This window comes from Rhineura floridana, chromosome 11 (genome assembly GCF_030035675.1).
Source record: "Rhineura floridana isolate rRhiFlo1 chromosome 11, rRhiFlo1.hap2, whole genome shotgun sequence".
NCBI classification, from domain to species: domain Eukaryota; kingdom Metazoa; phylum Chordata; class Lepidosauria; order Squamata; family Rhineuridae; genus Rhineura; species Rhineura floridana.
Genome location: NC_084490.1, coordinates 28523244 through 28537019, shown reverse-complemented (window position 1 = coordinate 28537019; position 13776 = coordinate 28523244). Strand labels below are relative to the sequence as shown.

General features: G+C 39.2%; 1 protein-coding gene across 3 annotated transcripts in view; it reads left to right on the top strand.

Moving 5' to 3' along the window:
- The first annotated feature begins 956 nt into the window (after positions 1 to 956).
- The window catches only part of LOC133367153 (butyrophilin subfamily 3 member A1-like), a 44774-nt gene continuing 31954 nt past the window's right edge, over positions 957 to 13776 (top strand). For 2 of the 3 annotated variants that reach the window (XM_061591011.1, XM_061591009.1), the window contains exons 1-6: positions 957 to 1236; positions 2730 to 2829; positions 4119 to 4226; positions 7396 to 7746; positions 8819 to 9214; positions 11401 to 11751. In XM_061591011.1, coding sequence (XP_061446995.1) covers positions 4157 to 4226; positions 7396 to 7746; positions 8819 to 9214; positions 11401 to 11751 — 1168 coding nt within the window. In that variant the 5' untranslated portion in view covers positions 957 to 1236; positions 2730 to 2829; positions 4119 to 4156. The remainder of the gene's footprint in view (positions 1237 to 2729; positions 2830 to 4118; positions 4227 to 7395; positions 7747 to 8818; positions 9215 to 11400; positions 11752 to 13776) is intronic. The other variant, XM_061591010.1, reaches the window with a different exon arrangement.

The following is a 13776-nucleotide window of genomic DNA, read 5'->3' as shown; positions in this document are numbered from 1 at the left end:
CAGCAGTACTGTTTCTCAGGGGTGAGGCTCAGCCATTAGCAGAGGCAGTAGCACAACTTATTCCTTTTCTTCTAAGGTCCCCCCTTTTTTGCTGCCATTGCAAGGGTCAGCAACAGCAACAGGGTTGGCAGCCTTGCCACTGTTCCATATCCTTCACAATGCAGTTGATCTGTCATAATTTTGGGGTTTAGGGAGGGTAGAATTGGCAGAAGCCACCAAAAAAAGTGGAGTATATTCAGAGAAAATTCTGCTAAGTTGCCTTATTAGTGGGGTGAGAAAAAGAAAAAAAACTCAGAAACTTTCTCAGAAGAAATGTTTTCTGAGAAATTGAGGCTCAGCTCTAATAAACCACATATAATAGTAAACCAGCTCTAACAGAACCACATATTCTACGCATGGTTCAGGAGCTGTTAGGCTGAATGGGAAGAGGCCTCAGAGAGAGGGTAGCTTAAGGAAAAGACAGTCACAGTGGGAAAGGGGCAAAGAAGATAGAATAAGGGGAAGATGTATAGAGTCAGAAAAGTGAGGAAAGTGAGAAGTAAGGTGTGGTCTTGGTCTAAAGGGAAGCTGAGGAAAAGACATACACTGCCCCTAAGAACAGTATATGTTTTGAGTCCTGTTGGGCAAAGCAAGGGCAGAATTTTTGAGATAACGAGACTGTGAGCTATGGCACCAAGGAGATATGGAGGCCAAGGTAGTGGAGTTCTATTTACAAAGCAGCTATACCTTTTAGCTGTGGAAACTACAATGAGGGAAAAGAGTGTGTAAAAGTTCATTGCTGATCAAGAGCCAAGGTTTGATGTGTAGGGCGTACACATTTCTGCTTTTTGTTTGCTCTACTTCCTTGTGTTCTGTGTTGATGTACTAATCTGAGGCACAGCCCTAACCATTTCGTTTTGATTCAGTGAGGAGAGGGTTCATTAGAAATCGAGGCTCTGTAGGATTTAGCATTTGTGACTACTCAAATTTCAGATATCTTATAGCATTTTATTTTACTCTAACTTAAATAAATCTTGGCAAAGACGTGGAAGGTGATTTGTTGCCGATTGGCTCTTGTGGCTGGAAAAGATCCAGCCCCTTTCTGCTCCACCCACCTAATCATAGAGAGCTTAGCCCGCCTTTTTCAAATTTGATACTACCTGAAACGTTTTCAGTTGGATACTACTTGGATGCTGCCTGATCAGGATTACAGGGGGTTTTTTTTAGAAAAAAGCAAGGTAATGAAAAAGTGTCAAGGTAAGTTATCAAATATACTGTATAGATCAGCAATAGATGGATGGATTATTTGACAGATTGGCTCATATTTCAAACCAATTGCAAAATCTGTGATACAGTTCTGAGATCTAACCATAAGTACAAGTGGGCTTCAAATATGGCAACTGTATTGAAAAACAGAGCCAGAATAGGAAAGATTGCACTGTTCTGTCTGTATTTTTATTGTTGTTCCCTAATAACACTTGGAATGCAGGGATGATATTTAATGTTTCAGTAAAGAAAAGGACAAATATATGTGACTGTCTGAAAGAGAGATCCATAGCATGGTTTGAAAGCCTGCTCTTAGATATATTCAACTAATTCCTATAATAACCCTACTCTATTGTATGAGTGCTTTTGTATGGAGTATGGCCTAGTGTTGTAATGACACAATTAATCCATTGGTATGTTCATGAAAGTAAATAAATGCACAGTCAGTTTACAAGAATTTGGTCTTTGTTTGCATGTATTCAAGAGATACGTGTGTATCAGAAAAAATATGTACTATCATCTTTATGAAGATGAACTAAACTATTGTCTCTTTTTATTGGTTAGAGAAATCTACTGGCAGATTTGGCAAAAACTGCATTTTCTGCTCACAGAGACATATCCTGAATATTCTGGAAATCCTCTTTCCCCCCTGTAATCTGATACTGCTACTTATGCAGCATTTAAAAATTACAAAATCATTTCTAAATCTGACTGCAATGTCCACTAAATATTCATGCAAGTCATATTTTAAGTCACTACGGAATTACACACCTTGTCAGATATGCTCAATATCTACAAAGCAGATTTATTATGGAACATCACCAAATGATGTGCAAGAAAATCATTATTATCAGTATTAGTAATAGCAGTAGAGATAATAGTGGTAGTAGAAGCATTAGCAGCAGACATAGCAATAACTGTACAATTATTTTAAAGTTACATGTATAGGCATACAAAAGATCTATTGAATGAAACATATATGGCTTAAGTTCTACAACAGATTAAATATACAAAAAAAATTTCAAGGCATGTTTTTTGGCTGGTAACAATTGTTGCCAATCTTCATTAAATGATTGCCTTTTCACCAATCTTCTCCAGCTCTTTCCATTTTATTTGGTGATTTGCATTTTGTTCTCAAATCAAATCAAAACTTTATTGTTATGGTCAAGGACCAGCATAAAATATAGATATAAAACTCTCATAAGAAGAGATTATCCTAATATACAGAATAATAAAATGCAATAAAAGGGGGTAAGAAAATACAAAATAAATTTGTTAAAACATGATATTATAAGATAAGATTATTAAAACATAAGACCATAAAATTGTGAGGGAGCAAAAAGGGTTATAAAATGGCTAGGATCAGTTCTTGGTGAATTTTTCTTGGTCTATGTTCAACTAGAAGTATTTTTCAGCTCTTTGTATTTCATTCAGTTATTGTTAATATAAATATGAAAGGTTCATGAGATTTTTTTTCACTCCAGCAGACCAATCCTAATTATAGGAAGTTGATATAACTTACACCGGTGTAAGTTACCCCTATTCCAGCTCTGTTCAGGAGTCCCCGGGAGAGACTACTTTCAGGTGAGCTGGCAGGTGAATGTGGGACCAAGTTTTGAGAATTGGGCCCTAGGTCCCATGACCAGGCTGAACAGGGTTTGGAATAGGTTTAACTCTTTCCTTGCCCCATCCCACCCCCACCATGCCCCTGCCACTCTGCTGGAGCACCCGGCTCTGCCAGGGAGAGGGACGTATGCCAGCATATCTCCAGCTCAGTTGAAGAACTTTCACCGGCAGGCTCACCCCAAGGTCTGTCAAATCCAAACTCCCTAATCTCAGCAGATCTTGGGCTTGAATTGTGCTGCAAGTCTTCCAAATATTTGGTCATTTATTCAGTTCTTGTCTTTGATGGTGTTTGTGTACCACTTCACCATTCATTACTTTGCATTTCTCAGTATTGGACATGTATGGACAATTTCAGCCTTAGTTCCTTGTAGGTCCCTCAACTGACTAATGCTAAGAGAAGGTCAAAAGTTTAATTTACTTCAGGCAGGTGTGTTAAAGTACTGCCTTATCTCTATTCTTTGTTTCTCAATGGTTTTTGCTAGGCATAAACTTCCCTTCATACACAATCAATAATATGAATATTTCTGAAGATTTTAGCTGCAATCCTATGCATATCTATTCAGAGGTACGTCCTACAAGACCAAATGGTGCTTACTTCCAGATAAGTGTGTGTAGGACTGCATCCTTAATGGTAGGTACATGAAAAACATGTTCCTATGGAAAGTGTGCAATCCTGAACCTGTGTACCAGGGAATAAACTCCACTGAAGACAGATATACTTATCCCTGAGTAAATACGTATAGGATTGTGCCATCAGGTAATTGATGATGATGAAAATGGTGACGAGGCCGACGTTGACTAGACACCAACCTCCACCTGCAAGAGCAACATGTAGGCAGCTCTTGGGTGGCCAAAGAAGGAGCAAAACCACAAAACAAGATCCAGGTTAAGGATGAGAAAGGAGGCAACACAGTTTTTTATTCCCTTGCAGCTAGTCCACAGACTGCAGCAGGTGTGGAAAGCTCTGGTTCAGGTGGTGAGTGGTGCTCCTTATTGAGCACATTTCACACCAGTGAAAGTATTGTCAAAAGAAATTGTCAATGAACCCATAAATATTAACTTTCTTTCACAACTATTAAGAAACAAATTTGCTGTGTGGAAGTTTATTAATTGACTGGAATCCCAGTTTAATATTTGCTGTTCACAGAACATAAAGTTAGATTGGTTTTGAGTAGCCAGGGCACGGGGAGAGTATTTTTTCAATTGGCACTTGTTGTCCTTTTTGCTCCTGTTTTCCTTTTATGCAGTCAGAGATCTGGATGGATACTGATAACTTTTCACTACCATGAATGTAGTACTGAAGTGGATCCCTGTGGTTTTCTATTTTCTCAATTATGTTGGAGAGCGGAGGAAAGGTAAGGAGCAATTTGCCCTCCCCAGGGACACTGAATGATGTAGAATTATTATATCTTGGATACTACAAAATATTTTTCTATAGTCATGCAATTCTTTACTATCAGCACCTGGGGAAAAAACACTTTATTAAGCTGGTATTAAGATCCCATAGAACCACTGGAAAGGGAGCAAGCCTGAGTCATGAAAGCCAGCGTAAGTTATGCTGCTTTAAATTAAGCTGGCGTAACGTATGCCAGATTCAAACCCTATTCAGGAGCGAGGCTACTGCCAGCTAAACCAGCCCAAACTTCACAGAGGGAAAACAAGCCTCTAAAACTCAGTTCAGCAAGGTTGCCAGGTCATGTGACTGAGACAAAGCTAGGATCCAGTATAAGTTCCCCCTCAGTCCTGCCCCCCCACTCCCCTGGAACTCCCATGTGGCGGGGTATACCAGTATAAGTTATGTCAGTGTTGGCCCCAGATGAGCTTGGATGAGCAAATAAATCCAGCAGATATCCAGCTGAGCTGGGATGAGTGAGTCATGCTGCCATAGCATGGCTGAGCTGGAGATCAGCCAAATCCTAACTTTTTCATCCCAATTGGATCTTGGATTTGGATTGTACCCTAAATCATAACTTTAACATATAAATTATGAGATATATTTGAGAAAATGCCCCATCTCTGGCTGTCTTCTGCTGGCTGGTAAATATACTTCTGTTCTGGTGGGGGTTTGCCTGCTAAGTATTATCTGTAAAGGCCATTTTTATCCATGCTTACTGCCATTGTTTTATTTTAAATGTACTTTTAATGGTTTGTCCTTTATGGATTTTAATTGTTGTAGTTTTTCTAATTTAATATAGTTTTATTATATTGTGTTCTTAAAATCATTGTAAGCATGGTGCATGGTCATTAGAAGGGAGGCATCACACACAATTAAAAAAAATTAAAGTAATCTCAGGAATTGAAGTCCGGAGTATAATTGGCAGCTCAACTTAGAGAAATTTCCTTCACTTTTCTAATTGGATTGACCAACACAGAACAATGACTCCCCTACTCTTCTTGGAATGGAGTATATAGACTATGCAGTGCACATATTTTGTATCATTTTGAAGTCAGCTGTGATATCAACTATGAAAGAAGGTTGAAGCTTCTTAGCTCATGTGTTGGTCCAGTAGCATGTACCATCTCTGTGCCAGCACAGCACGTCACTGGTGGTTCCTAATACTGATAGGGAGTTTGGACTACTGCATGCGGTAAAAGATGCATCATCTTTTCATCATACCCACCCATATGATCCAGTGTCACAGAGAAACACTTTTTGATGACTTCCATGTTACTGGCCTCTGTGTAGGCCTTTAAATCAGTCCTAAGATGGTGTCCTCAGCATGTTTATAAAACACTGCTTTTGCATAGTCTGAAGGATTCTAGGTGATTAGTGAATACAACATCTGGTAAGGATGTGCTGGCCATTGTTGGCATCTTGACAAGTTCCTTCATCATTCAATTGCACTCATGTCTTATTCCTCTTACCAGGAAGTGGACTAATTCTGCAGCTTTTCCCCATTTCTCCTCATTCAAGTTACCATGCGTTATTACTTTTGAGTTCTATGGTGCACAACTCTCTGAACCTTTACTACAAAATCAAGCATATGCAGGAAGATGAACAGATGTGCTTAGTATGATGATATAGGAAACAATTCCATCACTCATTATGGAGTCATTGTTAGCTGTAAACATAGCGGAGTTCCAGTCTTGTCTTTATTTTGAAGATACAGGCATACCCCGCTTTAACGTTCGCAATGGGACCAGAGAGTAAGTGAAAAGAAACTTTAAGTGAAGCAATTGTCTTCACTTGTACTGCACACATTCACCACTAGATGGCAGCAGCATCATGCCAATAAAGTGTACGTTATTGCGAAGCGCACGAACGTTAAGGAGCGTATGTGGAATGGAGCATGCATGTTATAGTGAGGCGACGTTAAGTGAAGCAACGTTAAGCGGGGTATGCCTGTGTTACAAAATTGTTTGTCTTACATTTGGGACATAGTGTGACACAGTTGTTAGAATGTTTGGTTTAGTTATAGGAAAGGCAGATTAAAATCTCCACTCAGTGAGTAAACATCTGTGACATTAGTGATCTAGGGCATGTCACTGTTTTTCTGTCAATTTAACTTACCTCATAGAGCTTCTACAAAGCTCACAGCATCTACTCAACCACATTAAAGGAAGGCACTACTAGAAAAGAGTAACTGGCACTACTAGAAGAGAGTAACTTGGTCACTTTATTTCATGTCAGCCTCCCCACCTCTACCACACACATACACACATTGAAAGAAGATATGGAGGGGGGTCATGGGGCACCAAGGGGCACCATTATGCATAGAACCCATTCCAACACATTCCCAGCACATGGACAGGGTGTGTGTGGTCATTTGGTCATATTGGCAGTTGGCTAGCCTTTTAAGGCATTGGTAGGCATCTGAACACTCCTTTGGTGACCTCCAGCTTCAGCTATGGCTATATGCTGTATGAGCTGCTCCCTTTCAAAATGGTTCAGATGCCTCATCTGGGACAAATGGCACTGCCAGCCTTTGACAGGTGTGTATTGGGGTGACAGTACTGCAACTACTCTAGAATATCTGCCTACGTTACCTGTTTGCTTCTGGTCTCCATTCAATATGGGGTTTAGCCCTTTAAAACTCTACACAATCTAGGGCCTGACTATCTCAAGGAGAACATTCTCACATACAATTTCCCCCCCACAACTTTTTACCTGGTCAATGAGGTTCTGTGCTTCCATTTTTTTGAGAACAGATATTGGTTGCCATTGGAATAATAGAATCAAAGAACAGTAGAGTTGGAAGGGACCTATTGAGCCCAACACCCTAAGCAAGACCCTTTTGGTTGTGGCTCTGGAACTGTGGAATGCTCTCCCTGAGAGGCCTATTCCTGTCCTCCTTTTAGTCTTCAAGGGCTTTGGTAATTGAATGGAATAAACTGGAAGACTCTTCCTTTCCTTTCTTATTGCATTACTTTAGATTTGGATTTGTTTCAAATAACTTTAAATTGTTTTACTTCAAATATCTAGACTGTTTAATTGTCTATGAACTGCCTTGGTAACATTAATTCTTAAAAAGTGATATATAAACACAGTCCAATTGTTTTATTGCCTATTTTTCTTCTTGACAGGGGTTTACATTATCGGAAATGTTTATCCTGAAATTGGCCAAATTGGGCAAGATATGATATTACGCTGCCAAGTAGGAGGCTGCACATCCTCCAGGTTGCAAGTGCACTTATATAAGTGGGAAGGCTCCAGAAATCAAACACTGTACATCCACAATAGCACAAAGCAGCACCAGGTTCAAGAAAGCAGCAGAGAAGAGAGAGACGAGAGTGGCGCTCACAGAGGACAGTATAAGAATGGGCGCCTTGAAGTGACTCTTTTCCAGGTGCAGCTAGCAAGCGGTGGGCAGTATGTGTGTGCCATGACGTGTGATGATGTCCATAAAGAAACAATCATGGAGGTGACAGTAGAAGGTAAATCTGAGAGCGCAAATGGTTAGAACTTTCAGAAATATTATTTCAGCCCTGCACAACTTGTAACCCATTGCGTTGAGTGTAGCCCAGCAGCCATGCACTATGGCTTGTTAGAGGTTAGATTTCATCTCAACCCACCCTATTGTTTCCTTTTGCATTGAACAGCTACAGGAAAGCACTCAGACTATCTAATAAGGTGTGTTCTATAAGTTTTAACTGAAGACATAGTCTGGATGGGGAACCAGTGGCCCTCCAGTTGTTGTTGGAGTACAACTCCCATTCTCCCTTGCCATGGGCCATACTGTGTTGCACTGATTGGAGCTGGAGTCCAACAACATGTAGAGAGCCACAAGTTCCCCATCCAAGCTGTAGACAGTAGTAAATTGATATTTACCTGAACCTTCACTCAAGTTAACTTGTAACAATATCTTCCAGTTTTACAAATTAAATTCTAAAACAATCTTGCTATTTTAAAAAAATCAAATTTGAACTCTGAAATTTTGCCAAATCTGTTTATAGAAAATGTCATTTCAGCACTATTCACGTCTATGTTTCCCAGTCACGTTCTGGTTTCTCTTTACTACGCAGTCCCATCATGAATAGGGATGGAATGGTATGTCAGTTTCGGTTCTGATTTTTCCAATCTTAAATTCAGTTCTCCACGTTTCTGCAGCAATTTGCGGATTTTTTAAAAAAAAATCCTCAAGAAAACTCTCCAGCTTTTTAGTGCAAGTTTCTCCTAATACATTTTTATAGGTAGTTTTGACCTATTTTTCATCATATAATGCATTTTGTATATTATTTTCATATTCATTTTTATGCACAATTTCCCCTAATATGTGCATTTTTGTAAACACTGGCTGGCAAACTGCATCACAAAATTCAAGTAAGTGCACATTTCAAAAGATGGCTATGTTGCACTTCTCATATTGTTTCAGAAAGTGCAAATTTGGTAAATTTGGGTTTAAATGAGAACTGAATTGAAATTCTCACCCATCCCTAATCATGAATATGAACTATTGTGTAGAGGTATATAATATATGAGTTATTAACATAAATCAATGTTTTCCAGGTACAATTAATGTTACTGCTGGGGGAGTTGCCATTTTTCCATGCCATATGATCGAGACATATGATCCCTCCCATTTGAAGCTGCAGTGGAGAAGAATCAGTCCTGGGAAGAGCAAGACCATCTATTTTTACCTGCTGTATTGGGATACCTGCCCAGCAGTTTATTATGGAGACAAATTTAATGCTAGGTGTTCTTGTTCAAATGGACCCAGGAGCAGAGTGTGGCTTTTGAAGGATTATGAACAAAGAGCAGAGATCTCCAAAAGCAATATTCTTGGGAATGAAAATGTTTTCCTGAAACTAAGTAACATTCAGGAGGAAGATGCAGGGAAATATAAATGTTCAGTGAGATCTAGCTTGCTTCACAAAGTTGCTATCTATGAGCTGAATGTTAGAGGTAAAGAAAAGAAAAGAATGTGTGAATAAGACTTGTTAATAACATCCTTCCCTTTCCTGCTGCTGTTGCCAGGGATCACATGAGAAGTAACTGGGGTCTTTGCAGCCAATTTCAAAGACGAGGTATTGGATATATTCAAGATTAAATGGCACACTAGCAGCATTTTAAGAACATTTGTTGTTGTTAACATTTCACACCTGATAATAAACAAAGTCAGGGGTGCTTGTGAGAAATAATCACCTCTATATGACTCACTCTTGCATTTTTGGCCCTGCATTTATTAGCCAACAGATAGTCAAATTTATTGTGCCAGTCAAATCCTCAAAGAGTACAATCCTATATTTGTCTACTCAGAAGTAACTTATTGACTTCAATGGGACTTACTTCCAGGTAAATGTGGACATGATTACAGTTTTACCTTACAATCCTATTAATGATTACTCAGAAGTATCCATTTATTTCTGTGTAATTTATTCCCACCTTAGGCTGCAACTTTATATACATTTACCTGGGAGTAAGCTTCATTGAAACCAATAGGGTTTACTACTGAATAGACATGCAGAGGCTTGCACTGTAAAATATATTTCCATTGTCAGGTGTTATGGTGAGAGCCACTTGATCTTAAATTTCTGGAGAAGTTTTACAATGATGGGCAAGACTGGAATTTCAGGGAAGTAGATCTGAGGTAGGGATGGGGGAGAAATTCAATTCAGTTTTCATTTAATGCTGAATTTCCAAAATGCACACTTTCTGAAACAATATGAGAAGCAAAACATAGCCAGCCTTCAAAATTCGCACTTATCCAAATTTTGTAGTGCAGTTCTCCAACCAAGCAATGTTAACAAAAATGCATATATTAGGGGAAAGTCTCCATAAAAATGAATATATTCATGAAAATAACCTAAAATGCACTATATTAGGAGACATTGCTTGCAAAATGTGTACATTAGTCAAAACCTTATACAAAAATGTATTTATTAGGAGAAAGTCACACTAAAATGCTGAAGAATTTTCATGAGGAGTTTTTTTTAAAAAATTGCAAATTGCTGGAAATATGTGGAGAACCGAATTTAAGATTGAAAAAGTTAGGACCTGACAGCACTGAAACTGACAAATCCTTTCGTCCCTAACATAGGTCCATTCCCCAAAAGCAGTATTTTCTCCCAAGAATTTTTGTTCATTCCTAATATTCTATTTTGCTATTTGCGAATGCATGTATAGAAAGAGCCAGAAAATGATTAGAAGTTTCATGCCATTTTCATGGAAAACATCAAAGTTACAAGTAGGAAAATATAATTTTAATCTTTACTGAAAATAATGGGACATTCATACTGTAATTGCCCATACAATGGGGGCTCTTTGACCAGTTTGTCTTGAATGTGGCAGATATGACACTGGGGAAGTAGTACAAAGCCTGAAAATCTTGCATCATTTGAATGGAGACACCAAAGTTATATAGGCAGTTATTTGTCCATTGAAATTGATGGAAGAACAAAATGAAAAGGAAAGCAGCATTAATGAAGGTAAAACTAAACAAATGTAATTAAAATGAAGGCAAAAAGAAACAAGTATGTTCATGTAAATGAAAAGAATTTTTTTTTCATTGCACATGCCAAGTTTTGACCTTTACAGCCTTTAAATGTGGGCTTAAACTTTCTCAGGGAGTCTATTCTTTTGTTTGAACCCTCACCCCAGGGCTTTAAGGTCAGTTGATGAGACTCTGCTCCAGGTGCCATCCACTTGACAACTGAAATTATCAACAGAAGCAAGAGCCTTCTGGATTTGACTCTGGATGTTAGGAATGCTCCCCTTTTGAGGAGCTTCATAATATTTTCCTTTGGCTTCTCTTCAGAGATATGCAAAATCAGGACTTGGAGAATTAAGTGGAATCATCGAGAAGTCTGTTCCTTTCCCTATTTTTTCCTGCTATTTGCCCTGAATTTGTTTTAAATGGATTTTATTTGCTTTATTTAGTTTTACTTCAAAAAATTCACACTGTTTAATTTCCTCTGAATTGCCTTGGGAACAATGGGTTGGATCCAGCGTTAAAGCAGACACATTTATGTACCCCTGGTGTGATTCAGTGCTGGTAAAATATTTGGATATAATTTATCCAGCCATGTATATGTTAAAAGAGCTGTAAACAGTTCAATACTTTATTGTTATTATCTTTTTCCTCTGTTCAGGAGTTTCAATTGCTGGAAATGTTTATCCTGAAATTGGCCAAATTGGACAAGATGTGATATTGCGCTGCCAAGTAGGAGGCTGCACATCCTCCAGGTTGCAAGTGCACTTATATAAGTGGGAAGGCTCCAGGAATCAAACACTGTACATCCACAGTAACACAAAGCAGCACCAGGTTCAAGAAAGCAGCAGAGAAGAGAGAGACGAGAGTGGCGCTTACAGAGGACAGTATGAGAATGGGCGCCTTGAAGCGACTCTTTTCCAGGTGCAGCTAGCAAGCGGTGGGCAGTATGTGTGTGCCATGACGTGTGATGATGTCTATAAAGAAAAAATCTTGGAGGTGACAGTAGAAGGTAAATCTGAAAGCTTCAGAAATCTTCTATTCAGCCATGCACAACATGTGCCCCCACACAACTGAATTGTTTGAATGAATAAAATTTATTACGGTCAAAGACCAGCATACAAAAACAAATCATCAAGACAACAGAATATCAATAAAATACAAACATTAACAGTGCTAAAACAAACTGTATTTAAAAGCTGACTCCCATGTCTTTATGAGCTGTTGAGTTAACAGTGCTCTACAGCATCTGATGGCTGCAGCATAGAAGCTGGCTACTTTAGCTGAGACTTGCAAAAATTGATCAGATAAAAGGTATTTAACATAAAATGCATCATCCCTACCTGGGATTTTTTGTAAAATTGGGGTAATTAGCGCAAGTCGAAGGTCACAATAAAAAACACAATGAAGTAAAACATGGCCCACAGACTCGACTACCCCCGCATCACAGGGGCATATGCACTCAGGAAATGGAATTTTTTGGTACCTGCCATCCAGAAGTGCCGATGGTAAAACATTGAGCTTAGCCAACGTAAACACTTTTCTGAATCTAGGGATGGACAGGGTGGCCAAATAATGCGCGGGTACAAAAGCCCCTATGTTATAACTAAAACTGGGATAGGCAGCAGCTAAGGAGAGGTGATTTTGGAGTTCAATGTCTAGGATCCGCTGAAAAATGACCATTTTAGCTTTAGTGTGGCCTAGCGGAAAAATAACGGTGGGGAGAAACCTAGACTTAAAAGTTTCATGCTTAAGGTTTTTTTCCATTTTGTCTTGAAGATGTCAGTCAATGTAAGTGGGGCCAATCCCACTGGAGAGAACATCATTTTTAGCCAAAACTTAAACTTGTTCATCCATATGCAGGCCTCAATCGAAAAGAGCCCTGCTTCTAGACGCAGAATGGAATTAGGGACACAGCATGGAGTGCCAAGTATAGATCTCAGAAATTTAGACTGGACAATTTCAAAGGGGGCATATTTGTCATAAACACTTATTTATGAGTCATATAGCAATTGGGCAATAACTTTAGCGACAAACACCTGTATGGCAGATGGAATATGCTGCCCTCCTTTAGTATAGAAAAAGGAGAGGAGAGCCTTTGTACTCCTCTGTGCATTAGCAATGACATTTTTTGCTTGGAGATGCCATGTTCTGGATGAATGTAGTGTCATCCCTAGATACCTGTAAGATGTGACCTGTTCTGTCGGGCGACCACTTATCTGCCATCGGTGCTTTACTTTCTTCCTGGTAAACACCACAACCTTCGATTTATCGTGGTTGATTACCAATAATTCTTTATTACAATAACTGGCAAGCGCACTCAGCAAGCATCTCAGACCAATGCTTGTCAAGGATAAAAGAACTGCATCATCAGCGTAAAAAAGAATAGACAGAGTCCTATTTGACAAACTGGGTTGGTGGGAGGAAACCAGCACCAAACCTTTGACCAGGGAGTTAATATAGAAGTTAAACAAAGTAGGGGCTAGAATACACCCCTGTTTAACACCCTTAAAAGTGGGAATGGGCCTAGACAGATGGCCAGCGCTATTGCACTTTATGCGTAATTGGGTATTTTCGTATAAACAGCATATAAGTGCTAGAAAGCGCCTGTCGATGTTAGTGGCCTCAAATTTTTCCCAGAGTCTATCTCTTGGTATCAGGTCAAAGGCTGATTTAAAATCGATAAAGGCTGTGTAGAGGGCTCCCCCTGGTTTAGATGTAAATTTTTCCACCAAATGTTGTAAAACAAGCCCACTATCCATAGTAGAGCGCTCCATTCACTGAATTGTTTGCAACCCAGCAATCTTGCACTGTAGTCTGCTTGGGGGGGGGGATGAACAGCTTCCTGATTGATTGATTGATTGATTGATTGATTATACTCAAAGGCATGCAGCAACATAAGCAGGTTGGGCTAATCTACAGTTGGATGGAGCAGGGAAGGCACTAGAACTCACTCAAATGATTCCTAAAATATTTTGGACATGCAGGCCAAAACTGCTGTAGGTTAAAATAAATGGCTAGTAGTGAAAGCATTAGG